Here is a 25,144-nt window from a genome sequence, read left to right as displayed (position 1 = left end):
TGTTTCCAGATGAATTTTTTGCCTTGATAGATCGATTACCTTATTGCAACATTTACTCCGAGCTTCTTAGTGTCTTGTGTGTCGACTTCCCAATTCATCTAACATTCATTCACATTATTATTCATAATATTATTAATAACAATAAATAATTTTTTAGTTAATTTCTCTATTTTAAAATTAAATTAATTAATCTTTAATGGTTGTTAATAAATTAATTCTTCATTCACAAATATAATTTTTTTTTCCTCGTCATATATTCAATAATTTTTTATGATATTAGCATCTCAAAAAATTTTCAAACTTAATTATGCTCTATTATATGTCTTTTTTAAATATATAATATTAATTCTTTTAAAATATATAAAAAATAAGTATATTTAATTATCTTTTAAAATAATTATATATATAATATTAGCCTTTAAGAAAAATTTTCTGACTCCAATCTTGCACTTTGCCTTTGATCTAGCAACATAACCCCCTTCTTTCTCTTTGCACCCCACCACACTCTTCCCTCTCTTTTAGCGACCCAACCTCCATAGGCTCCATTCCCATCTCTCGCTCACCCAAAGGCCCCCACCACTCGTGTTTCTCACTTTCTACTCAAATTCCTCGTCCCTTTTTGTGCGTCTCATTCTCCTAGTCTTTACTTAAATCCCCCTCCCCTCTAGCTCCTCTCCACACCACCACTCACCCCTATTATCTCACTCCTTTCTTTAATTCTTGGATCACAACCCTTTCCTATTTCTCTAGTACCGCTTTTGAATCTTGACTCCTTTGCCTCCGTCACTTTTCTTCCATACATAACTTGCTTGGTTAATCATAATACCCAACTTAGTCTCCTATCGATCGCAACATCACTCAATTATGGTAATAGCAGGGGCTACATGGGCACGTGAATTTTGGTGTGCATAGTTCAATTCATTAAAAGTTGCAGTAGAATCTGCAACATTAGCAATTAAGTGGTGCCAATAATTAGAAATGATAAGGGTGGGATCACATTGCTCCCTTCATTCCTATAGGAGATCAGGATTAGGCAATTATTTCCTTGCCAGAGAGTAGGGTGGGGTGCAGAGAATTTTCTTTTTATTTTTAAACTGTGATAGATACTTACCATTTGGTTTGATGTTTGATTGTGGAGGAAAAATGGAGAGAAATTAGACGAGAAATGAAAAGAAAAGAAAATAAGAGAAATTTAATTTTCTTTCTGTTGTTTGGATTGTTTATTAGAATATGAATGGACTATAATTTATCTCTTAAATTAAAAAATAAAAATATATTTTATACCCTTGATGAAAGTAAAAGACTATTTTGAAACATAAAGTAGCAGAAATTATTTTTCTATTGAAGTGATTGAAGGACATTGAAATCATTTTTATGTTGACATGAACAATTTCCCTCCATTCCCCTTTAATTTAGAGAGAAATCATTTAGAACAAATGTAGCAGGTGAAGAAATACTTTTTCTCCTCATTTCTCCCCCTTTCCATCTTTGAATTACTGTCCAAATAAGGGAATTTATGAAAACTAAATTTGATTTCTTTTATCTTCTACTCATTTCTCTCATTCCAAACATAGGGTTAGATGTTACTAACTAAATGTAATGAAATTTATGTAACTTACAATAAGTACTAAATAAGTGTATAATAATTAACAAATTATAGAAATTAAATTTACTTGTTTCAAAATAATAAAATTTCTTATAAAAATTTTTATAATTATAACTAATCCAACAAATAATGGAGAAAAGCTCACGTTTGGAAAAACTACACACTTTTTGCACTTTTTTCCTTACCTTCCTCTCCCTTCATATATATTATTCGCTTTACAAAGACCAACTTCTATAGAGATTTGAAACAATATTCTGGTTCTGGGAACTTCCTCTTTATTTGATATCATAATTTGTAGACACCTTGATTGAAATTTTTTTTATTAGTTAAATAAAAAGATTTTAAAATTTATAAATTTTAAATTAAATATTTAAAATTAAATTTTTTAAATTTAAATCTTAGAATCTAAACGCAACTTAAAAGGGGTTAGAATCAATGGCTGAGAAGAGGCAGTGCTACTTCAAATATGCTGCTATCCTTTCGAAATACCCAGAAGGGCATGTGTATGAATGGGCTCCATTTTCTTTGCCTCGTTCAACGCATGTTTTATTGCTTTAAATTTCCTTGGGGACTTTGGCAGAGTAATTGGAGCCAAATTCTATCTTCTTCCCCCTTCCTCCAATAGCATATGAGGCTTTTGCTGCAACTTGACAAAAAAGATCCTTCCCCAATGTTCAAACAAACAAGCCTTTAACACATCCAGTGAGAGAGGAAATTCAAATTAAACAAAAATTTGAAGTTGAAGCAGACGAGGCTGCCTTTTGGGACCACATCTCATGTACGAATATGGACACACAGACAACGTTTGAGTTGAAGAAATGCAAAAACTACATTGAACAACTATAAAGCAAACTAAAGGTTTCTGTATTATCGAGTTTCAGGCGCCACTATACATTTCGACACAGTTTAATGCATATTTAATATACTGTAAATACAAGAGCCTTGTTTAATTAATTAAAAGATAGAATTCAAACTTCATTTTTTATAATATTAAAAATAATTTCAGTGATATATATTATTTAAAATTTATTATTGTCTTTTTTTTTATATATGCTAAAATTTGTTTCAATTGTGAAATTTATTATTTCTATATTAAGAATTATTAAATGGATATTATTACCTTTAACTGTTATTCGATTTATTTAATATTTTTTAGAAACACAATATATTAGTGGAGTTAATAATATTTTTATTTGTTTTGTGAAAAATATATTTTTATAAATATTTTTTTAATTTTTAAGATATTTAAGAAATTAATCATTAGAATATATATTTTTAGTAGAAAGAAAAATTAAATTATTTTAAAAGAAAATTATTTGCTCTTTTTAAGAGAAAAAATTATTTTTTAGACTTCAACAATATTATCATAGTATGAAAACACTTATATATATATATATATATATATATATTATTAATATAATGTTATAATAAAATAATAAAAACATTTTAATAAAAAATATATTTTTTAAATAAATAGTTTTTATATAAAAATTATTTTCATCAAATAAAATCGTAGTTATTTTTAGTTCTTTTGTAATAACAATAATAATAATAATAATAATAATAATAAAATAGCTTCGGCTTAGTGCTCCAAAGAGGTTTTAGTTCACTCAATCTAATGCATTGCAGGTGTAAATAAAGCTTTTTATCCAATAAATGGCGGGCAATTCATAGCCATCCATATTAGGAATATCAATATCAAGGGTTGCTAATTCCACATTACGATTACTCATTTTCAAAGGAAACTCTCCTATCAATATAAGAAAATGGGTTAATTCTACTGCATCTTAATTTAGAGAACCTTTTTTTCCTTTTTAATTAAAATTAATATAGTGTTTAATATAAATAAAATTTATTAAATTTTATGATATTCATTTATAAATTTAAATTTTTAATATTTGATTTAAATAAAAATTTATTTAAAATTTTTAATAAATAACTTCATGAAGTTAATTATAATTAAATTAAAATTTAATAAATTAATAAAATTTATAAATAAATTTTAAATTTAAAATTATATATATTTTCAGTGATAAAATTATCATCTTATTATATATTATTTGATTTATTTTAAATATAAAATTTATTTTATTTAAAATGAACTTCATATTAGATATAAAATATATTAAATAAAAAATTTATTTATAAATAATTTTATTATAAAATTTATTTATAAATAAAATAAATTTTGCTATAAAATTAAATTAAATAAAGTTTAAGAGAATTTTTTAATATTAAATAAAATCAAAAAAAGAAAGATCAAGTTATTTTTAATTTATAGAGTAATATTTTTTTAATTTATAATATTTAAATGAAAAATCACATAAATCAAAATTCTGTCCTTTAATTAAAAATAATATATATTATCTTCATAAATTAATCAAATAGAAATTCACTCTTAAATTAATTACCATATTTAACATATAAAAATTGGATGAAAATGAATAGTAGGCAAAGCAAAAACTAGTTACGATTTTCCCGGTTTCACTTTCACAAGCCAATTTATCGGGATAAAATGGGAGAGAAAATAATAAATATCGAATAGGTGGGGAGACGAGGGCTTTGATGGTGGCATGCCTATCTTTGTACGGAAAGCGATCGTCCACAAAAAAGAGAAATATAATTAGTCTAAAAAATATAGTTAATTAACCTTTAAAATTAAATAAACAGTATCCAAGTGGAGCTTCTCTTTCTTACTCTTCTATTCCTTTTTTAACTCTTTAAGGAAAATGAAAGATGTGAGGAAAAGACTCCCATTTACCTATAAAAGGGAATGCAACCTTTCCTTTCTTGAACACATTTACCTACTGAGCAACTCTCTCTGCAGTCTTCTCCTTTCTCTTTACCGTGCAGGTTCTACTTTCTCTACTTGGCTGGCTTTTAGTTCGACCCTAACTCAACCCAAAGCTCCTCAACGGTCCCAGAGCTAGCTAGGTGCGTATATGATGACAAATCCATCAATCCCATCTGTACTTATGGATGCATGTTCATGAGCTGAGATTTGGTGCCTCTTTCACCTTATATGGGTTTCTTTTGCCTGGATCTGAACTGGGTCTTTCTCATAGCTAGGGTTTCTGTAAATTCTTGTCTTGAATTTGCAAAACCCCACCTTTTTGTGCTCTATTTCTTTGCCATTTCGTGCGCTTCTTTCTTTCTTTGTTGTACGGACAATGTGAAAGTTTATGAATGTTCTTTTTTTTTTTTTTGGGAAGAGAAGAGGATGGCTAGAGAGAAGATCAAGATCAAGAAGATTGACAACATCACAGCCAGGCAAGTGACCTTCTCTAAGAGGAGACGAGGGCTTTTCAAGAAAGCTGAAGAGCTTTCTGTTCTTTGCGATGCTGAGGTTGCTCTCATCATTTTCTCTGCTACTGGCAAGCTCTTTGAGTATTGCAGCTCCAGGTACTTCCCTTTTACCTCTTTAATGCCATAGATCTCCTTGGATATCTTCAATGTATGCAGTTCTCCTCCTGTATTGAAGCCCTTCTTTATATACTGTGTCTCAAAGAGGTATGCTAAAAATAAATGGAAAAACTTATAAATCTTTTGCTGAAATTCCCATGGTTTTCTATGGATAAGAAACCTCATATGTATCTCCCAACTCCCAGAACTTGGAGAGAGGGATCAAAACGATCCATTTTTTTAGGTATAAACATCTCCAATTATACAATCTGGTCTTGCAACAAATAGAAGAAAAGTTGTACGTGTTTATGTTGTTTGTCTTGCGCGTGAAATCATCTCCTCACTCCTCCCCATAGTTGTACTATACCTGTAACAAGTTTGTATCTTCGTACGTATATGATATAGGGGGTTTTGCCAGTCCACTCCATTGCGAAAAATAATTAAAAAAACCCTTTTACACTGATACTTGCTTTGTGTGGAATCTTTGTGGTACTATATATACACATATATTAAGGTGTGAAAACACAGACGATGCAAATTTAATATATATTATCTTTTCTTCAACGTCCCTTAACTTGTTCTTGTTCTCAACTATTGTATGGAAACCCTTTGTGAAAAAGCCAACTTAAGTACAGTTTTTAAGAACTCATCAGCAACCAATTAAGTTTGGGTTTTTCTTCTTTTAACTTGGATTTTGTGGGGCAATGTGAAGATATATATTTGGGGTAGCTAGTCTCTTCAAATAGTACCTGAGATCTCTCTCTCTCTCTCTCTCTCTCTCTCTCTCTCTCTCTCTCTCTCTCTCTCTCTCTCTCTATATATATATATATATATATATATCATTGAGTGAGGCAGTGATTGGTGGCTAGTGAGACAGGACTCGTGATAATAACCGATAAGATTATTTGAATAAGATAGAAGATTAGAAAGATGATAAAAGTAATTAAGATTATAAAGATGATAAAAGTAATTAATTACCTTTTCTTATATATTTTTCATTTTTTTTTACTAACATATACTGTTTATGTGGACACTAATTAATCTTCTTCAATTTTCACCAAAGATTTCTAAATTCTCGATATATAATAATTATGTGGTTAAAATTTCCAAATGATCAGTCTTCTTCTTTCCTTTTTTCCTTGAAAGGAAGGAATTGCTGCCATTGTTGGTGCTTCAATTTTTCCACATGAAATAATAGAAATTCAATTCTCACTTTTGTGGTTCAGTGAATATATGTATAGTACATGAGAGCCTTAACATTTTCAGAACAATTTGAGCAGTCACATCTATCAAAAGAAAGAAATGGGTTTAAATTATGGGTCGTGTGCCTTTTTTTAAAATCTAACTTCATAGAAAGTCTTGCTTAGAGCTAATTAGCTATAGCTTTTCTCCATATATATACCTAAACGACCAAGGCCAGAGATGTAGAAATCAAAAGGGGTCTATTAGGATGAATTAGAAAACGGCATATTATAATTTATACCGTTAACCAAAATTCTTCTTGGCCTCTTATTTCACATCGCCTGTTTATGGATATCTAAACCTCTTTATACCCTGTTAGGCTTAGGTTTCTAATATGGAATCAATGCATAATTCCTTTCCTTTGGGTTGTTTCTCATAGGCTTATGTAGAAGTAGTCTGTTAATAAAAATTCTTCCCTCCCTTGTTGGCTGCTTATAAACTTTGGAACTTTTGAATAACCTATTAGCCTCTCTAATTTTAGCGCTTGGATTTTAAGGTTGAGTTTGGATTTCTAATATTTACCATAGACAAAAGGGTATTCTTTATAGTTTCATATTCATATGTGGATACTGCATATTTGTACAAATAATGCTTCTATATCTAATAGGGGAAAAAAAACATATGTACAATATGCAATAATAATGACATTCATTAGGGATAATTATACTCTTTACTCTTTGAGGGCTATGCATTATGCAATATGCATGCTTTAAAATGTTTTAAAAGAGTAACTGATAGCCTTATATAATTAAACCATTGCGAATTGATCTTATAGAAACGATAAATTATCAATCTTGAACCTTTTTGGAGAAGATTTTTTTTTTCTTTTAAGTATCTATATAATTTTTTTTAATAATTGATAAATAATAAATATTAAATTTTTTAGATTGGAAAAAAATAACTTGTATTATCATCATGGAAATAAATAGAAACCATATATATCTTTTGCAACACTAACATTTTTCAGAGATTATATGTTAAATTAAATTATATCGATATTTAAAATGCTAAATTAATTTTGTCAAACAAAAATGAGTTGAGAGAAATTTCAAAATAGCTGAAGATGATTGGAATTCCTACTAATAAAAGATGCAAAGAATGCATAGAGGACAAAGGTCAAAATGAAGAAGGCCTCAAAGAGGGAAAAAAAAGAAAATATATATATATATATATATATATATATATATATATATAGAAATGGTGTAGATCATGAGTATCCAATTTCAAATTGAACTAAAACTACAGAAAAATGTTTTTCATTTACACTATGTTTGGATGAAGGAAAGAAAATAATAGAAAGAAAATAAAAGAATGTGATGATTAGGAAGGAAAATAACTATCTCATTTTATGTTTGGATTAGAAGGGAAAATATTGAAAGAAAAGTTACTTTTTTAAATAATAAAATTACAATATTACCCTTAGATGTTCAAAAAGAACTTAAAAAAATATAGGAATATTTTTGTAATTTCAAACATTTTCTTTCCCCTTTTCCCCCAATTTGAAGAGAAAATGGGAGTGGAATCTAATTTTTATTTTCCTTTCAAAATATAAGTGAGTGGAAAATAAGGTTATTTTCCACTCAAATTTTCATTTCTCCCTCATTTTCCTTCAATCCAAACATAACATTAGTAATTTTTGTAAAATTGATTTTTTTTTTTATTACTATAGGTTAGTGAAGGAGAATGTAGAAATATAGAGATTCCAACTCTATATCTTTGCATTACTCATCATGCTTATGAGCAAATTATTGTAGCATATTATTGATTTGCAATGCTTGCTTTATACGCTACTCAATAATAGTTTAGGAGTTTTGATTTTAAACTTTCACATATTACTTAAACATTAATTCTTGATATGATAAAAATTTATATATACAATGAGAATTCAATAATTTATAAATATATTTCGTTTGTTAATGAAACATTATATTACAATTAAGATATGGGAAATTTTAGTTTTGATTTCAGTTGTGTAAGGAAAAACTAAGAGTTATAGAGTTATAATAAGCAACCTTCTTCCTCCTTTTAATAATTAATTGAATTTTTTGACATGTTCTTTTTATAAGCAAAATAACATTTCAATTTATTAATATGTTGCATAAGGTTCATTCATTCATGAAATCTAACCAAATATTCAAATATATATATATATATATATATATATATATATATATATATATATATATTCTTAAGGAGAATTTGGCTTGCAAATTATTAATTTCTTCTTTTAATGTTATTTTATTAATGTTTTAATTTATCTTTAATCAATTATGTTAATTTATTTTGAGAACTTTCAAACTTTCTTCTATTATCTAGTGCTTTCAAATTGTTTTTATTTCCTCTATTTTTTTAATTATTTCTATTCAAATTTTATCGGTCTTAATTCTCAAAATTTGTTTACATTTCTATTGATTCCTGATTACTTGTAATATTAGAAAGAGACAATTAAATCCTAAAACTGAAAAATTAAGTAGCACCAACTTAATATAAAAAAAGCAATAGTAGGAAGGAAAAATGTAATTATTTGTAGATGTATATCAAGATAAGACTCCAATGTTGGTTTTGCATATATTTCTTTTTATCTTTATTTTAATTTTATTTATCTTTATTATTTATCTACCAATTATCAAGATGACACTTTTTATAATTTTTTAATTAATTTATTTATTTTTATAAGTAATGTTATATTTTAATTATATATATGTTAACTAATTTATTTTTTCATAGAAAACGAATTACAAATAGTGATAAAAAATACATTTTTATAAAATATCAAAATTCGACATAAAGATTACAGTAATTATTACCTAATTTATATCACTATTACTATTGTAGTGTTATTTTGCAATTTTTTTTTTATTTTTTTTGTATAATTACCTTTGATTATAACTTGAATTTAAAACCTCACAATTTTGAAGACACTCCAAAACCATTAAGCTAAAATTGATTGATTTTATTTCTTTATTTTTGAAGAGATATTTGCACTATTCTTCTTCTTTTTTTTTTTTTTGTGCAAAATTATTGTAAATAAGGAGGAGGAAAGAATTAAGAAATCGTGTAATAAATTGAAAGTGAAATAAGATTGTTTGGGGTTTTGATGTCTTTATCTCAAACACATATTTGATTTTAATATTGCAATAATTTTCACTAATTTTTAGGGGAAAAAAAAGGTTTGAGGAACAAATAACAATAAAACAACTAAATCAAAATTTCAAAGAATTTAACATCAAATTTCTATTTATATTAAAAGTTAGAAGTGATAACTCGTCAAGCTATGAAATCTTGGTAATTCCATTACAAATTTGTTGCTAGAAACTTCAATAAAAAAAATTAAATAATAAAAATAATTAAATCTAAACAATTTGATGAGCAACCTGTTTTGCTAACCCTTCAACTATTGAATTATAATTTAACTTCTCTAAATAAATATACTAAATTTGTAACTTCATTAAAAATAAGACAAATTTCAGAGATCCTTTAATTGAAGATGAGCCATTGTATGACATTCTTAGAATCAGATTCAATTTTGACGTTAAAGTCTTTGATCCACAACAAAGAAGCATAAAGAGAAAGAGCTTCAGGCATAACAACAAGTAGTTTTGCTTTATTAGAGTCCATGATACCAACAAGGGAAGAAAACATGCAATGAAATGGAACAATAGAGAACAGACAATGCCATCCCTGCTAAAAAACTTCTATTTTTATTTTTGGGGACATGCCAAGCCAAACCCAAGATAATAATGTAGAAAGGGGAAAAAGAGCCTTATTTAGTAGCTTTGCAAGAGAATAAATAATGAAATTTCCTTTGATGGTGTGCTTCCATTCAAGCTTGTCATGCTTAAGGGGTACATTAACCACTCAAATATTATACCAAAATCTAGCCTTAATCAAAGCAGCTAGCCTTAATCAACTGACCAAAAAAAAAAAAAAAACAGCAGCTAGCCTTAATCAAAGTTCCACGAGAGTCCTCTTTGGTGAAGGATTCTCAAATATTTTTCTAAAGACTATAGCATATTGGATAGAAGGGACTAAATATGGATAAATACACCAACACTACTTTTAAGTAAAGCTTTCGTAGAGCCATTATTTTTGTAAGTAACATTAGAATAAGCCTTTCCAAACATGTTAGAAGAATCAGCCTTCTTACCATTACCTACTGATTCAATAGCACCTCTGACATTGTTGTGCACTTCAGTTGTACCAGTATCACAAGCATTGGTTCCATTGAAAGTATTAGATTTCTGCATGTGAATTGTTTTGCAGAAAGGATCTTTCTGAAAAATATTTTTTTTATATATTTTTTAATTTTTGAGACATTTAAAAAGTGGATTAACGAAAATATTTTCTTGGTTAAAATGAGAAGTAAAATGTAAAAATATATTATACATGCATGATATAAAATGCATACCATTAATTTGACAAATTAAACAATGACAAATATTTTTATTAATAAATTATTTTTCATAAAATAAATGAAGTTTTAGTGTTTAAAGTAGTTTCAACATGAGTTTTGTTGTCCCTAAAGTGATTGGGGAGAAAACTCTAACTAGTATTATTCACACACTTATTTCCTAGCATTTATAAAGCTAACCTTCTTTAGGTTCTTGCAATATTGGCAAATATATGTTCCAATGCAAATGTTATTTTCGTTGTTAAAATAGGCACACAAATTTAAGGTATACATATAATTGTACAATCACACAATATAGAAAATAAAATAAAAATAGATGCAAGATTTATGTGTTAAACTTTATGGTTTGCATTCACGGGTAAGATAAGAGAAAACTTTCTCTATGATGGAAAAAGAGGTGGACACAATCACTGAAAATTCTCAAACTTTAATCTCAGTAAATTTTTTGAATTTCTCATAATACTACTATAATAGGTAGAAAATATAACATTTATACTGATCTATACCCCAACGAGATCGATAATAGGCTTTGAGCTTAAAATTATCGGCTTATGCTCTCCATTACCATTATAGACCTCACAAAATATTCTAATTGGGTCGCAACATAAAATTTTCAAATTGAGTCACAAATCAAGTCCGAAGACATATCCAAAATTCAACTACATAAATAACAAATATGTTTCACTCAAACCTCAATATCTTTAAATTCACATTCTCTAATGAAAGCCAAATTTTCTACCTTTAATTTAACCTTAATGGTATATGTAGGTCTAAGAATATTTCAAATATCCTCAATACTTTGAATAGGCTAATTATTAGATACTCCCGGTCTGGATGCACCCTCACTCATAGAGTTGTGGGTTTCACATTTTTAAATTTTGGAAATAATTAATTTTTTGTGAGAAATGTGTGCATTACTTTTTAGTATATAGGGTTCACCAAATAATTTTCCCTTTGAATAAATGCTTTGGATTCCAGTTATTTAGGAAGTCATCAAAATACATAGAGAAGGAAGAGGGAGCTTTGATGCGAATTGCGATACATCCTTTAGATGCTTTTACTCAAGGCGAACCTGCACTTAAAGATTGGAAAAAAATAGGGAGGAAAAGGAAGAGGAACTTCTCTTGATCAAGTTCTAAATCCCTGTCTATCTCTCTCTAGTTGCCTAACCAAACCAAATTCAAAAGAATAAATTACAATGAGTTTTGGTGTTATTAACGTTTTCGTCCTTCTACTTTAAAAAATAGATTAAAAGACCTTGATACTTTATTATGTCAAACACTTTAGTCTTTTCATGCATTTATTTTGTATATTCTAACATATTTCTTCAGCTAAATAAGTTAAATGAGAGAGAATTTTTGATAAATTGTTTTATCTCTGAATTTTATTGTTACTAACAATTTCATCTCTCTATTTTGAAAAAATATATTAACATGTCCCTATACAAAGTTGGTAGCTTTAATGAGGCTATTTTGATCTTTTCCCAAAGTATTAATGGCTAAATGGATTAAAAATAGACAAAATTACTAAATTATCCATCGGAATCAAGCCTTGAAAACTTTTAATTAATTTATTTTCAAATTAAGAGAAAAAAGTATTAATAATAATAAAATACATAAAATAAAAAATAAGTTATTCTAATTTTATATTCTCAAATCTCAACTCATTACGGAGAAAAATTTTTGATTGAGAATGCTTCTCGAAATTAGTCTCTTAGTAGTTCATTTAGTAGTTATTAACATTTTGACAAAAATTTGAAGGTTAATTTTTATAGTTTGTTCTTTAATTTTATTTCCTATTTTATATTTGTTCCTTAATGTTAATTTATTATTACAAAATTTTTAAATTTTAGTTTTAGTTTACAAAAAAATTTTATAATTTGTAATAGCAGGTTTCTAAATTAATTAGAATCAGCATTCTCAATGGTCACGGTTATATTGGTCATGACTAGCACTCTACACATTGGATACCTGTCTTTGCAAAATGGGTATAGTTCACCACTCTTTGAGTCACCACTTCATGGGTCACCACTCCATGGATCGCAACTCCAAGTGTTGGTTTTCGCAAGATGGGATTGGCTCTTATATTAATTGATATGAACTGTTAAGCATCGTAAGTCATTAAAGTTACACCACGTGAGAATAGATCATCTAAGTAGAACTTACTATTGAAAACTGACTTGTAAGAAAAGAGTGTCTAGAGATTTATCAACTTATCACCAAGTTTGTTCTTAGCAATATAGGATCATAACATTGATATGTTTGTAAACAAAAACTATCATATTTAAGCATGTATCAAGAGAACGGTAGTTTTTGTTATAAGAAGAGCTAAAAATCAAGAAATTTAAATTGGTGGTATTTGGTATAACTGAAAATATTTAGTAGTTTAATTTGAAGTGTTGGAAAGTTGTTTGTGATATGCTGAAAATAAAATATTATACTTAATAAATTAATTTCATATATGTGACTTTTTATTTTAAGTTAAAATTAATTAAAATTTTTAAGTTTTGTGTAAATAAACATTATCAAATATACTTAAAATAAAAGAAAATAATTTTAAGTGCTTAATTATATTATCAAACACCCTTTTAAGCTACTTTTACATTAACTATATTATCAAATGTAATAGCATTTTAATTCAATGTGTTTAATTATTGTAATTTAAACTCAATTTTTTTTAATTAGGCGTTTAATTCAATGTGTTTAATTATTGTAATTTAATTTTTGTTAATTAGTTGTAATTTTATCCAAAAATTAAAATAGAATTGGGAGGTAGGGAGAGGAAACACAATAGCAATCTCTATCATTCAACAGAAAATATCTGATAAAATGTGCAATGAAATATGCCTTCCTGTAATTATATGTTGCTTGGCGTCAAATACCTGCATTAGACTTGCCCTTAGTTTGTAATCTTTATTAAATTTGGAGGATCATATATATATATAATTTTGCAATTTATTTTTTAACATTTATAATCATTGTTTGCATGGAATAGCATTTTAGTTCAATTCATCTAATTATGGTAATTTAAGTCTAATTTCTTAAATTAAGTGTAGTTTTATTAAAAAATTAAAATTTATTGAGAGGAAGTCTATGACACCAGAGATTCACTCACGGTGGCTATATAGTTTAAAAATTCTATTAAAAGCATGTATCCTGACAGTATTATTACTACTCTTGAAGCATGAAGGACATAATTGCAAGGTATAATCTGCATTCCAATAACCTCGACAAACTGGACCGACCATCACTTGAATTGGAGGTAATTTGTCTTTTTTTTTTTTTTTCATTATCTTCTTCCCATTATCACTAATTAATTACCTTCTTAATTGCTAAGCACAATGTGTTGTATTTTCTTTCATTATCTCTATGAATGGAGAACTCTTGCTATTCCATGAAGAATTGCTATTTCATATAAGATTAATATATGGAATGTAAACTAATCATAGTGTGAAAACTAGATAAAAAAATAGTTATAATTTTTTAAAAAGAAATTATTTTTAACGCGTAATATATAATTACTCGAATAGATGACTCAAATTTATGTAGTGTGATATCAATAATTATGTTCTTTATAATAATTGTGAATGACATTTCTCCATGTTTACTACAGTTAGAGAATAATAATCGCGCCCGGTTGACCAAAGAAGTTGCTGAAAAGACCTATCAACTAAGGTAATATCTTTAAAAATGATTTTACTTTTTGATATTTGATTTTTTTACTTAAACCTATTCATCATGGACTGACACAATACGTATGGTGGGATTCACATACATTTAAAATAAGTGCAATCTATATGTTTGTGTTTTGAATTCATGATCTATCAAGTTTAGACAATAATTTCATAAGTTTTGAGTATATAATGCAATATGTATTAAATAAGAGACTGTTCATTTTACTGTAGGCAGATGAGGGGAGAGAATCTGCAAGGATTAAACCTAGAGGAATTGCAGCAATTGGAAAAACTGCTTGAAGCTGGACTTACGCGTGTGCTTGAAACTAAGGTTATTTTGTATCATGTTATTTCCAACTTTTAATTGGTACAAGAGTAGGCATATACGACTTATATATACGAGCGCTCATGCACACCTACTAATTTGTAGAATTTCTTGACAATTTCTTCATATATTTTTATACACATATGTTATTAACTTGCAGTAGAGTTTTTTTGTTCTTTTCAGGGAGATAAGATAATGAATGAGATCTCTATGCTTGAAAAGAAGGTTAGATTACGTTATGAGTCATTTTATATATATATATATATAATTCAAGAAAGGAGTTAATCTGTAATAAGAAGATTGAAGTTCATCTTCACTTATTTAATTGTTTAGACTTCATAATCTTTTAGCCAAAAGGCTGAGCTTTAATGATCAAACCCATTGTTTTATTCCATAATGCAGGGAGCTCAACTACTAGAAGAGAATAAACGGCTAAAACAGAAGGTATGCCTAGAATATATATACAACGAGTGGTATTCCTTGTAGTTGAGTGGCAAGAGATGACGATGAGATTGCATCGTTGCGTATGCAGATGACGACTTTCTGGTGCAAAGGGAAAAGGCCAGTGCATTTGGAGTCGGATGTCGCTGTCCAACAGGAAGAAGGCATGTCATCGGAATCTGTCACTAACATCTGCAGCTGCAGCAGTGGCCCTCCTCTTGGGGATGATAGCTCCGATACATCTCTCAAACTAGGGTAAGCCTAGTGTTGCTGTTGTCACTTATCAAAGTAGTCCTTTATCAAATATGGAATAAGCAAGCAACTAATTATATTCCTTCTATTATCCCTTATCTTTTCATTGAAGTGGTGCGCTTTCTGTTGCTTTCTGTAAACTGTTTTGCAGGCTGCCCTTTTGAAGATGGTGGGAAGATAAAGTGAATTATCACAAGGAATAAAGCCAGGTCCTTATCATTTGAAGATAGGCTTCAAAAACTGCAGATATATTTATGTATGTTCATATATATATATACGCACACACTCTGTGGTAGATGTGAAAAAACTTGGATTCACTTTGCTTTCTTTTGATTATGGGTTGCCTCCTCCTGTATTGGTTGTGTTTTGTGTAGTCTAATTGCAGTCAAGACTTTCAATTTGGTCCTTCTCTAACTGTTATTGGTTCTTTAAACGACAATAATTAAATTTTAATTTTAAATTAATTCAGGTTCACTATATAATGTTTTTCACAATTTAATTTTATTCAAGATTAATTTTGCATTATTTAAAAAAAAATAATTTCGCATTAATTAAAAAAAATAATAGGTTTTATATAATGGCAGTTTGAGCTCATAAGCGAACCTGAAATGTAGTCAGACTTAGGCCGCCCGTACTGGCGGCCCTGATTCATTTATAGCCGTGTAAAAGATATTGGTTAATGGGAACTAATCATAATTAAAGAAAAAACCATTAACCGCAATATATTAATATTGGCACGGCATTAATTTTTAAAAAATTGTATTTAGAGATCATTAAATAACCTTTACCTTCTCATTAAAATTAGAAATAATTTTTTTTAATGAAATAACAAAATACACTGCAGTAATGTGGGAATATTTTATTATTTAATTTTTATATTTTTATAAAATTAATTATTTAATTTTTATATTTAAAAAAATATATTATTTGATTTTTAAATTTTATTTTTATTAAATTATTTAATTTATTTGTTAAATTGTTTCTGTTATTTAAATTATTATTCACTTCCTTTTTTTCAAGAAAACTTATTAGTTGATGATTGGATTTATAAAATTACTATTATTTAGTCATTCTATTTTAGTAAAATTAATTAATTAATTTATATATTTTTAAAAATATAATATTTTAAAAATATATTATTAAATAAAAATAAAAATTTTACTATATGAAATTAAATCTGAATTTAATTTTTTTTAATTTTTAATTTTTTAAAATTATTTTTATATTTTCTTTACAGAGAAATAATTTTTCTTAATTATTTAAAATTTTAAGAAAATTGATTAATGTTTTTTGTGGAAATAGCAATTGATGAGAATAAAGAGAGGATAAGGGAGAGAAATGTGTGGGTGTGGAGGAGAATAAATATGAAAAGATTGAGAAATAAAGGAAGATAAGAGAGAAATTAATGGAGAGAATTAAAGTTGTTTAAGTATAAAAAATAATTATGGAATTAAATAATTAATGAAATTAAATTACAGAGACTAATTAATGTGTTTTTTTAAATATAAAAATTAATTAATTTTATTAAAATAAAGAGATTAAATAATTATTTAATTAGGATTGTCTAGACTAAATACTTTAATAGAAGAAAAATGTAAGGATTAAATATTATATTTTTTAAAATTTAAAAATTAAATAATTAATTTATTTAATAAAATATAAAAATTAAATAATTAAATTCATTAAAATATAAAAATTAAGTAGTAATTAATCTTTTATTTTATTAAAAATCTTGCATGCCTTACTGTATCCAAAAAACTTTTTTTTTTTAATTAGAAAATGACTTATTGGCACCCCCTTAGTTTGGACAGAGTTAAAGGAGATTTAGAAAAATAATATAAAATAAGATAAAAGAAAATATGATATGGTAAAATAAGATAATAATTTTATTTATATTTGAAAAAAATGTAATGTAAATAAATATTTTATAATATTATTTTATTTAGTTTGATAATATTGGAAAGTGAGATTAAATGTAAAAATTATAAAATTATTATTTTTATAAAATTTATTATTTTATAATAAAAAGAGATATTTTAGAGATTTTTTAAAATTGATATGAGTAATATAAGAAATCAAAAAATAAAAATTTTTTCAGTTCTCCTCCACCCAACAAATTGACGGGTTAGAAATTCGATGATTCTGAGAGATTTTCAACCCTCCAAATAAACCTCAAAACCGTCCCTATCCCTCAACCCCGCCATTTCAAATAAATGAAAAAATCTTTTGAAATCATTCCTTAATTTCCCCTAACACCTTAACCCCGCAATCCAAACAAATTGTAACAGACGGCGGATAATAAAATGGCATAACTACGCAAAGCAAGAAACTGAAGAATTGGATTGTTAATGCAAGAGAACACAAGACAAAATCATTAAATCAAGCATAATGAACTTTCTGAGAAATATATTGTCAGTCTGACAGTGCTGCATCTATAAAGGAGCTCTGTTTTTTTTTTTTTTTTCTTTCCTTCTTTCTTTTTTTCTTCAAGACCATTTCGCCAATCTTTCAAGTGCCAAGTCACAGTCCACCAGCTCCTCTTGCAAACCCATTTCTCAGCTGTAAGTGCCCAAGTTGCTGTTCTTCTGTTTCTTATGATTTTGATTTGATCCTTGGCTTTGTTATTTTGTTTATTAAAATGGGATTTTTAGTTCATTACGGAATTTTTAAATGAAATTCAGAACAATGCAAGAAACAAGAACCTTTTCCTTTGAAGATAATGGGCTTCTACTCCATTTGGGTAAAAACTCTGGAGTTGTAGGATGTAAAAGCTTTTTTAAGTCTTAACTGATCAAATTATAGTTTTGGGTACTTAGGGTTATCAATGTTTAGGTGGATTAGGGTTATCAATGGTTTGGTGGATCACTTACTCCAGGACATGAGTTATGTCGTTCGTGTGTTCTTATCAGGGAAATCTTATCGTTCTAGTAATGTTCATATATGGCAACGTGAAATGGAGTTAATTGAATGATTGTTTGCTGTTTATTATACAGTAGAGGAGTTACTGTTTTATTTTATTTTCGTTTTTCTTTTTTTAATGGTAGAAGTGGGTGCTTGTGAAACCTTAACGAAATGTTCACGTGATCCTATTGGAGGATTTTCGTACGTTTAAAATTGGAGATTTTAAGAGAGAAACGATCTCTGAAAAGATTGCTTTTGTTTTTCTTGTCCATGAAGATAGTGATTTTATTATCAAGGGACTTACTTGCTTTTGAAACTAGATTTTTGTACACAAAAACGAAAAGCTATGGAAGGCAAAAGCTGTTCAAGTAGCAAAAGTCATGATAGAGATGATGGTGGGGAAAGAGTTGCAGCTGTGCAATTTGAAGAGGTGCCCAAGCTTGGGGAGGTAATTTGCGTCAAGCTTTCTGATGGCTCCTGGTGGCCGGCAGTGGTAGGCCGCATAAAATGTTTACCCCCCCTTTTTTTTTAATGCAGCCTTTTGCTAGAAAATCTCTTTCATTGTTCACTACTTATTTGTTTGGCAGGTTGTTGAGGACAATGTCAGTGGAAGCAATAAAGTAGGTGATAGATTAATAGGGGATGTTCATGTTAGGCTGGATGGAGGCTATGAATAGTTGGTGTCTTTTCCCATTCTGAAGTTTCTTTTTCGGCTCCAAGTAGTACTCGAACTTGAGACTTCATAGCCTGAGACGACATTAGTACCACTTAGCTTAAGCTGGTTGATGTTCTTAACCTTTTCTGTTCTTATTGGCAAACCTCTAAAGAATAAAATGTCTTGTATTTTCTGTTGTAGCATGTGCGTGGATCCTATTAAATGGTATAAGTTTCAGATTCTAAGTACTGACATACAACACTTTGTGATGCATCCTATTATATGTGTTTGATTGAATATACTATGCTTTCAACAGATTTCGACGATCAACTTGATTTTCTCTCTGCAGCTTTGAATCCATAGATAGTTGAGCAGAACAATGGCTGTTACCAAGAAATATTTAGGAAAGCTCTGGAGCAGGTAACCTTTATAGACCTTTTACTTGAGCTACTCCAAAGAAAGTCATGATTATGGTTTGAAGCTGCAAGTGTAGCACATAAATGACACATTATAGTGATTTGTGGTTTGCCTTGTAATTGGATATGACCATCGGATCTTTCTTCATCATAATCTGGTGGAGTAAAACAGAAAGTAGCCAAATCTAAAGGTTAGTCATCTTTCTTCCCATTTTCCTGTTTACATGGGCTTGTCTCTTTTATGTTTTTCCCTTGATGCATTGTGCCAGATATGGCATACATGAATGAGTTAGGCATGAATCCTGATCATACCTTGTATTTCATGAATAATATCTGCATTACTGTAGAGCAAGGTTTTATCTGTCATTGCTGATGCTTATTTTTAGTTGAGAAAGATTTAAGTAGCCTATCCCAACTAATTGAGGACTAAAGTTTGATTGAGTTGTGTGAATTTAAAGATGATGGACTTCTTGAGAATTTGAATGCCTTGTGTGAGAGGTTTGAACTTTGATGAACTGAGTGCAGGAAGAACCGAAGTCATGCAAACTCTTGGTCTAATTGCTCCTTCTGGATGTCCATTCCACAAAATGGATGCAGTTAACTATCTGAGATTTTGATGTATTTGTTACAACATAATAGAAATTTTCCATTTCCACTGGTGTAGTAAAAATCCTTCTCCTGCTCCTTATTCTTCTTCTTCTTTTTTTTTTTTTTGAGCTTTAATTTTCATGCAGGTTTTAGTAATTGTGTACAGATCAAAGCTTATATGTTTGAGAAAAGAAAAAAGAGCTCGATATGGGTGCAAGGTCACTTGTATCTCACCTTGCTGCTTTGAGCTTTTGGTGCTGGCACAAGGATTTGTGCTAGCAGGGAATCACAACAAATTTGTAGCCTATCTGATAATGCCTTAGATGCAAGTGTATTTTTAAAAAAAATTAATTGATTACTTATTGTTTTGCAAATTAAGCAATTTAAATTAATAAATAAATTTATGCAATTTAAGGCAAACATGCATTGCCCTTTTTTTTTTTTTTTAACTATTATTATTAACCTTGACCAAGAATTTCTGGAGCTTCCACAACAGTACTGTAAGTGATGTGGCCGTGTGGTATGTTAAATTCTGTAGATAGCCTAAATTTTGACATTAGGGGTCCAGCTTTTAAGAGAAGAAGCAGAACCACTTGTAAGTTTTTACTACTGTTACAACACCAGGGCTCTCCTCCATTGTTGCTTCGCTCTTTTATCTCTTCTTTTGTTTGCTTGTTTGCTTCATTTTTTTTCCTGACATTGTAGAGAATTAGATGAGAGAGAGATACAGGTCAGTTATTGGGATTAGTCCCACACCAATGTATGCACTAGAATGAGAAGAGAGATCAGAAAAGAAAATGCCAAAGGATTAGGGCTTCAATGGTTTTCTCTTTTGTGGATAAAATGTGTCATTTGGCTATCTCATTTTGTCCCAGTTTCTCAAAATCAATTTTAATTTTCTCCTTTTAAGTTCTTTAACCCAAACCTTTTCTCAAAAATGGAGCTGTTGGGTAACTTCAAATCCAATATCAAGACTCATATAAGAAAATGAAAAATTTATAATCTTATCTGTTTAAGGATATAAGTCTAACCTAATTTAAAAAGTAATTAACACAGAAAAATAGTAGGAAATAGGAACAAAAACAGGTAAATTGTGAGAGTAGGAAGTAGAAACATGCCAATTGCAGGGAGGAACTGTCACCTTCAAAGCCCATGTAATACGAATTCCCTTCCTACTGCTGTCCTCAGATGCACCTGTACTAGTCTGCGCGGCCATCAGAGGTTGATCTCACCTTTTCCACGGATCCACCCAACAGGCTCACATGCAAATTTTACAGATTGTCCCACCTTGTGCTTCTTTTCCTCCATTTCAAACATTGAACATTGAGAAATGAATAGTTTTCATATTCTACAAGAAAAATTCCACCAAAAAGCGATGCTTGTCCGCTCTAATAGGTGAAAATCAGAGTCAATAATAGAGAAATGCTTGGGTATACAGCTTACTTTACTTGCACAGGGAAGGATGGTGAGGGTGTATGTACACTGGAACAATACGTACTGCGTATTATGAAGTGATTATTTATAATCCTGTTTCAAGTGTGAAAGCGAAACGGCGAAATGATATATCAGTATGCAAAAGAGGTTGTCGGGCTATGATCGTTCCTGTCCCTTTTGATTCCCCTTTTCTCACTATTCCTTGCAGAAAAGTTGTCGGCGCCGCCGTATAGGTGCATTTTTAGTAATCCTTCTCTTCTGCCATTAAAACGACTCTGCCACGTTACCGTTTCACTGAATTGAATTAGAATTCACCGTTGTTTTACTCGCTGGGCAGCGGGGTTTATCGGCAAATGACGTCTAAAGGAAAGAATTTCTTATAATTCAAGCCATTAGTCATCAGTTCAACCATAAAAAATAACGTGAAATATTTCCGAGACTCGGAATAGAATTTAATTTGTTATTTGATTTTGAAAGTGTGGGGCTGAAATTCTTAGTTGCACCAAGGTATATAAATTATATATCAAATTAATTAAAAATTATAAAATTAAATTTTGATTAAATTATTTTAATTAATTTATATTTAATATTATTAAAAATATTTTATTAAAGTTAAATTTTAAATAAAAAATGATGGTTCTCATTTTTATTATTTTTAAATTAATTATTATTATTTTCTTTCAAAAAAAATTATTATTTACTTTTCATAAACTATCAATAATAAATAAAAATTTGTTTGAACACTTTTTAATTAAAAAATATTGAACTTAAATGGCTACTATCTACTGTCAACAGTCAACACTATATTTGGATAATTTATGAGGAAGAAAAATAATAAAAAATAATTTTTATTTTTTGCCCTTTACTTCTTTTTTTCAAATAAAGAAAAAATAAAAAGAAATTAAAAAAATATATTTATTTTTCTTTACTTGAAAAGAAAAGTGAAAAGAAAATAATATATTTTTTTAAATTATCATTTTATATTAACTTTTAGAAGATAAAAGAATATAAATGAAAAATAAAGGGTCATTAATGTAATTTTATAATTTATATTATAATTTTTTTATTTTTATTTTCTTTTTAAATTAAAGAGAAAATATATTTTTTATTCAAATAAAAAAAGTAAATATCTTAATTATTTTTCCTTTTTTATTTTTCTCAATTCAAATCTTATTACAGTTCAATTAATTAAAAGTAATTGGTTAACTTCTTATGCGGGTTCCTTCCCTCTGGGTTCTTACGTCATTCATTGTCCGCCGGATGGGATTCTATCCTGACTGCTTCGCGATGGAGCGGGCAAGATGCACACCCGGCAGGCCTGTTTCTTTTGTTTGTTTCCTCTTCTTGACTACTTAAAAAAGGAAATTGTTTTACCATAAGATATATAAATATTTTTTGTTTATTGAAAATGGGAGCAACGCGAAGAATTGCGCCTATGTGTCTTCACATTGGCTGGTGTGTACGTTCAGTTCACACATCTACTGCCCACCGAGCCCTTGTCCTCGAATAATGATTAACCTTTTCTATCCACACTTTGACGTAAAAAAACAAAATACAAAATATAAAAATAAAGAGGAGAAGGTAAACTTGAGTCTCCCACTAAAAACTTTCAACTTTCATTTTATCAAATTTTCTTACCTGTACGCTCTGCACTTTACCCCTTGCATGTCGTCCGCTTCTCCTCGCATGTCCTTCGCTTTTCCTCCCGCAATATATTTCGTTCTCTTTTCACACAGCTACCACGGATGCTTCCTTTTCAAGGCTGCTATGGGTTTGTTCATCGTGACCCAAGCGTCGTCAACGCCATGGACTTCAAAGTCGGAGCATCGATCCTCAGATCCTCGTCGAGATTGGGAAAGAGATCAACGAATGCATTCAAGAGCCACAAGGAAGCAGAGAGGAGACGCAGACAGCGTATCAACGCCCACCTCTCTACCCTCCGTTCTCTCCTCCCCAGCGTCACCAAGGTTGGTTATTATAGATTCTTATTGTATTTCTATTTCTTTTCGAAAGCGTCAGTTCGTGAGCATTGTCAAACATGAATTTCTCTCTTATTTTGGTTTATAAATAGACGGACAAGGCCTCCTTGCTAGCGAAGGTGGTGCATCACGTGAAGGAGCTAATAAGGCAAGCCGCTCAAGTGGCACGTCAGGACGGGGACGGTTTCTGTGGCAGCAGCAGCAGCAGCAGCAGCGGAGGAGGAGGAGGATCAGAGCCTGAAAAGTACTGTGCGTTCCCGGGAGAATCAGACGAGGCGACTCTGAGTTATTGTGATGGGGAAGCGAAGACGATGAGGGTGAGCGTGTGTTGTGAGAATAGACCAGGGTTGAATTGGGAATTATCGCAGGCGATCCGATTGGTTCGAGGCAGGGCGGTCCGGGCTGAGATGATGACGGTTGGAGGACTGACTAAGTGTGTGGTGGTGCTGCAATGGGCTAGTGGCGGTGGTGGAGATGAGGAGGCGAGAATCCTGAGAAGAGCGTTGAAGGCCGTCGTGGAGAATCGAGTCTCGGGTTGTGGGTTGGGCCAGGTGGTCCATGAAATGAAAAATAATGATTGATTTGAAATTGTGTATATTTTAATATTGTTCATTGGGAGTTGGTTCTACCATATGTGATGCGGTAGTAGCAATTATTAAAATTTCATGCCACCTTTTTACGAGAAACAAAACCGACAGCAAAATTAAGGTTTTATTTTTTACAATAAATAGCTCAATTGAAGTTACGCAATGTAAGATTTTTTGAAAAATTTTTATTTAAATTTAATTTATTATAAATTTAATATATAATTATATAAAATTTTTATATATTTAATAAATAAATTTTATTATATATTTTATATTTTAAATTTATAATAGATTAGATTTAGGAAAAAAAAATCTAGATCTTTATTGTGGTACTGTGATTCGGACAACTGCTGATTGGATTAGAGCACTAGTTAAAATGGAAATCAATGTTGAAGAAAAATACAAGCGATTAAGATTGCTCCATTTTCTTTGTTTGTTGGGCATGATACAGTGTTTTACGTTTGTTAGCGATTAAGATTGCTCCATTTTCTTTGTTTTGTTGGGCATGATACAGTGTTTTACGTTTGTTACGCATTGTTTTTAGTTTACTCCAAATGAAACGGAAATGCTGCCTGACCCAGATTGCAATGGTCCTGTTTTTGCAGCCTTCTTAGGCCAGGGGGGAAGGACCCAAGCATGCTTTGCTTTGCTTTACAACATTCACATGCATCCTTCCTTTTAAAGGGAGAAAAATAGACTAGTAGGCATATCCCAATACCATGGAGCTGGAAATGCGATAGCGCACAGCCATGTAACTTTTTGGCAAACGGATAAAAGCTTTCACTAGCGGGCAAGCATGTTATGCAAAGCTAAAAAGACAAGATCATGCTAGCTGGAGCTCTCCAAATTGTTTACCAGAAGAGAAATGGTCTGGCTGGCAATCCCGTAATTAAGCACCAAATGGATCATTTTATTTTACTTTATTTTCCCCTCATTTTTCTCTTATATATTCTTAATTTTTGTCCCAGTTAAATGCTCTTACGTACGTTATAGGATCAAGAATTTGTCCGATAATTGCTAACAGTAGCTTCCTTTAGATTTGATTTAGCGAACTGGGGCTTTCATGGCTTATTATGCCCTTTCCTGGCATTACCAATTCCTTGCCGGGTTTCCACAGAAATTGTCCTAGTTTCAATTCAGTAGACCAAGATATTCTTTAGAATCATTTCTCTATACTAAATTGAAGAAGAGATTTGAGAGCAGATCAATGATCTGCTACTCTATTATGGCAG

At 29.5% G+C, this 25,144-nt stretch overlaps 2 protein-coding genes and 1 long non-coding RNA gene across 5 annotated transcripts; all 3 read left to right on the top strand.

Moving 5' to 3' along the window:
- The first annotated feature begins 4,351 nt into the window (after positions 1-4,351).
- LOC110637136 (MADS-box protein SVP) lies at positions 4,352-15,753 on the top strand. 2 transcript variants are annotated; one of them, XM_021787091.2, is made up of 9 exons: positions 4,352-4,540; positions 4,824-5,008; positions 13,844-13,922; positions 14,274-14,335; positions 14,566-14,665; positions 14,843-14,884; positions 15,062-15,103; positions 15,192-15,355; positions 15,504-15,753. In XM_021787091.2, exons 2-9 carry the CDS (start codon positions 4,827-4,829, stop codon positions 15,514-15,516), a joined length of 684 nt encoding a protein of 227 aa, XP_021642783.1. In that variant the 5' UTR covers positions 4,352-4,540; positions 4,824-4,826; the 3' UTR covers positions 15,517-15,753. The 2 variants fall into 2 exon arrangements, with proteins under 2 accessions (XP_021642783.1, XP_021642785.1); XM_021787093.2 differs by having other exon boundaries at positions 4,375-4,540; positions 4,819-5,008.
- A 1,868-nt stretch (positions 15,754-17,621) lies between these two features.
- LOC110637141 (uncharacterized) lies at positions 17,622-20,230 on the top strand. The gene is made up of 3 exons (XR_002491466.2): positions 17,622-17,913; positions 18,574-18,746; positions 18,841-20,230. It is a non-coding gene; the product is annotated as an uncharacterized LOC110637141 (long non-coding RNA).
- Positions 20,231-22,776: 2,546 nt separating this feature from the next.
- Positions 22,777-25,144, top strand: LOC110637139 (transcription factor bHLH30). Of its 2 annotated transcripts, XM_058137923.1 has the most exons (3): positions 22,777-23,313; positions 23,418-23,876; positions 24,518-25,144. In XM_058137923.1, exons 1-3 carry the CDS (start codon positions 23,092-23,094, stop codon positions 24,524-24,526), a joined length of 690 nt encoding a protein of 229 aa, XP_057993906.1. In that variant the 5' UTR covers positions 22,777-23,091; the 3' UTR covers positions 24,527-25,144. The 2 variants fall into 2 exon arrangements, with proteins under 2 accessions (XP_057993906.1, XP_021642788.2); XM_021787096.2 differs by lacking the exon at positions 24,518-25,144 and having other exon boundaries at positions 22,943-23,313; positions 23,418-23,937.

This window comes from Hevea brasiliensis, chromosome 16 (assembly GCF_030052815.1).
Source record: "Hevea brasiliensis isolate MT/VB/25A 57/8 chromosome 16, ASM3005281v1, whole genome shotgun sequence".
Lineage (NCBI taxonomy): Eukaryota > Viridiplantae > Streptophyta > Magnoliopsida > Malpighiales > Euphorbiaceae > Hevea > Hevea brasiliensis.
This window is presented reverse-complemented; position numbering and strand designations above follow the sequence as displayed.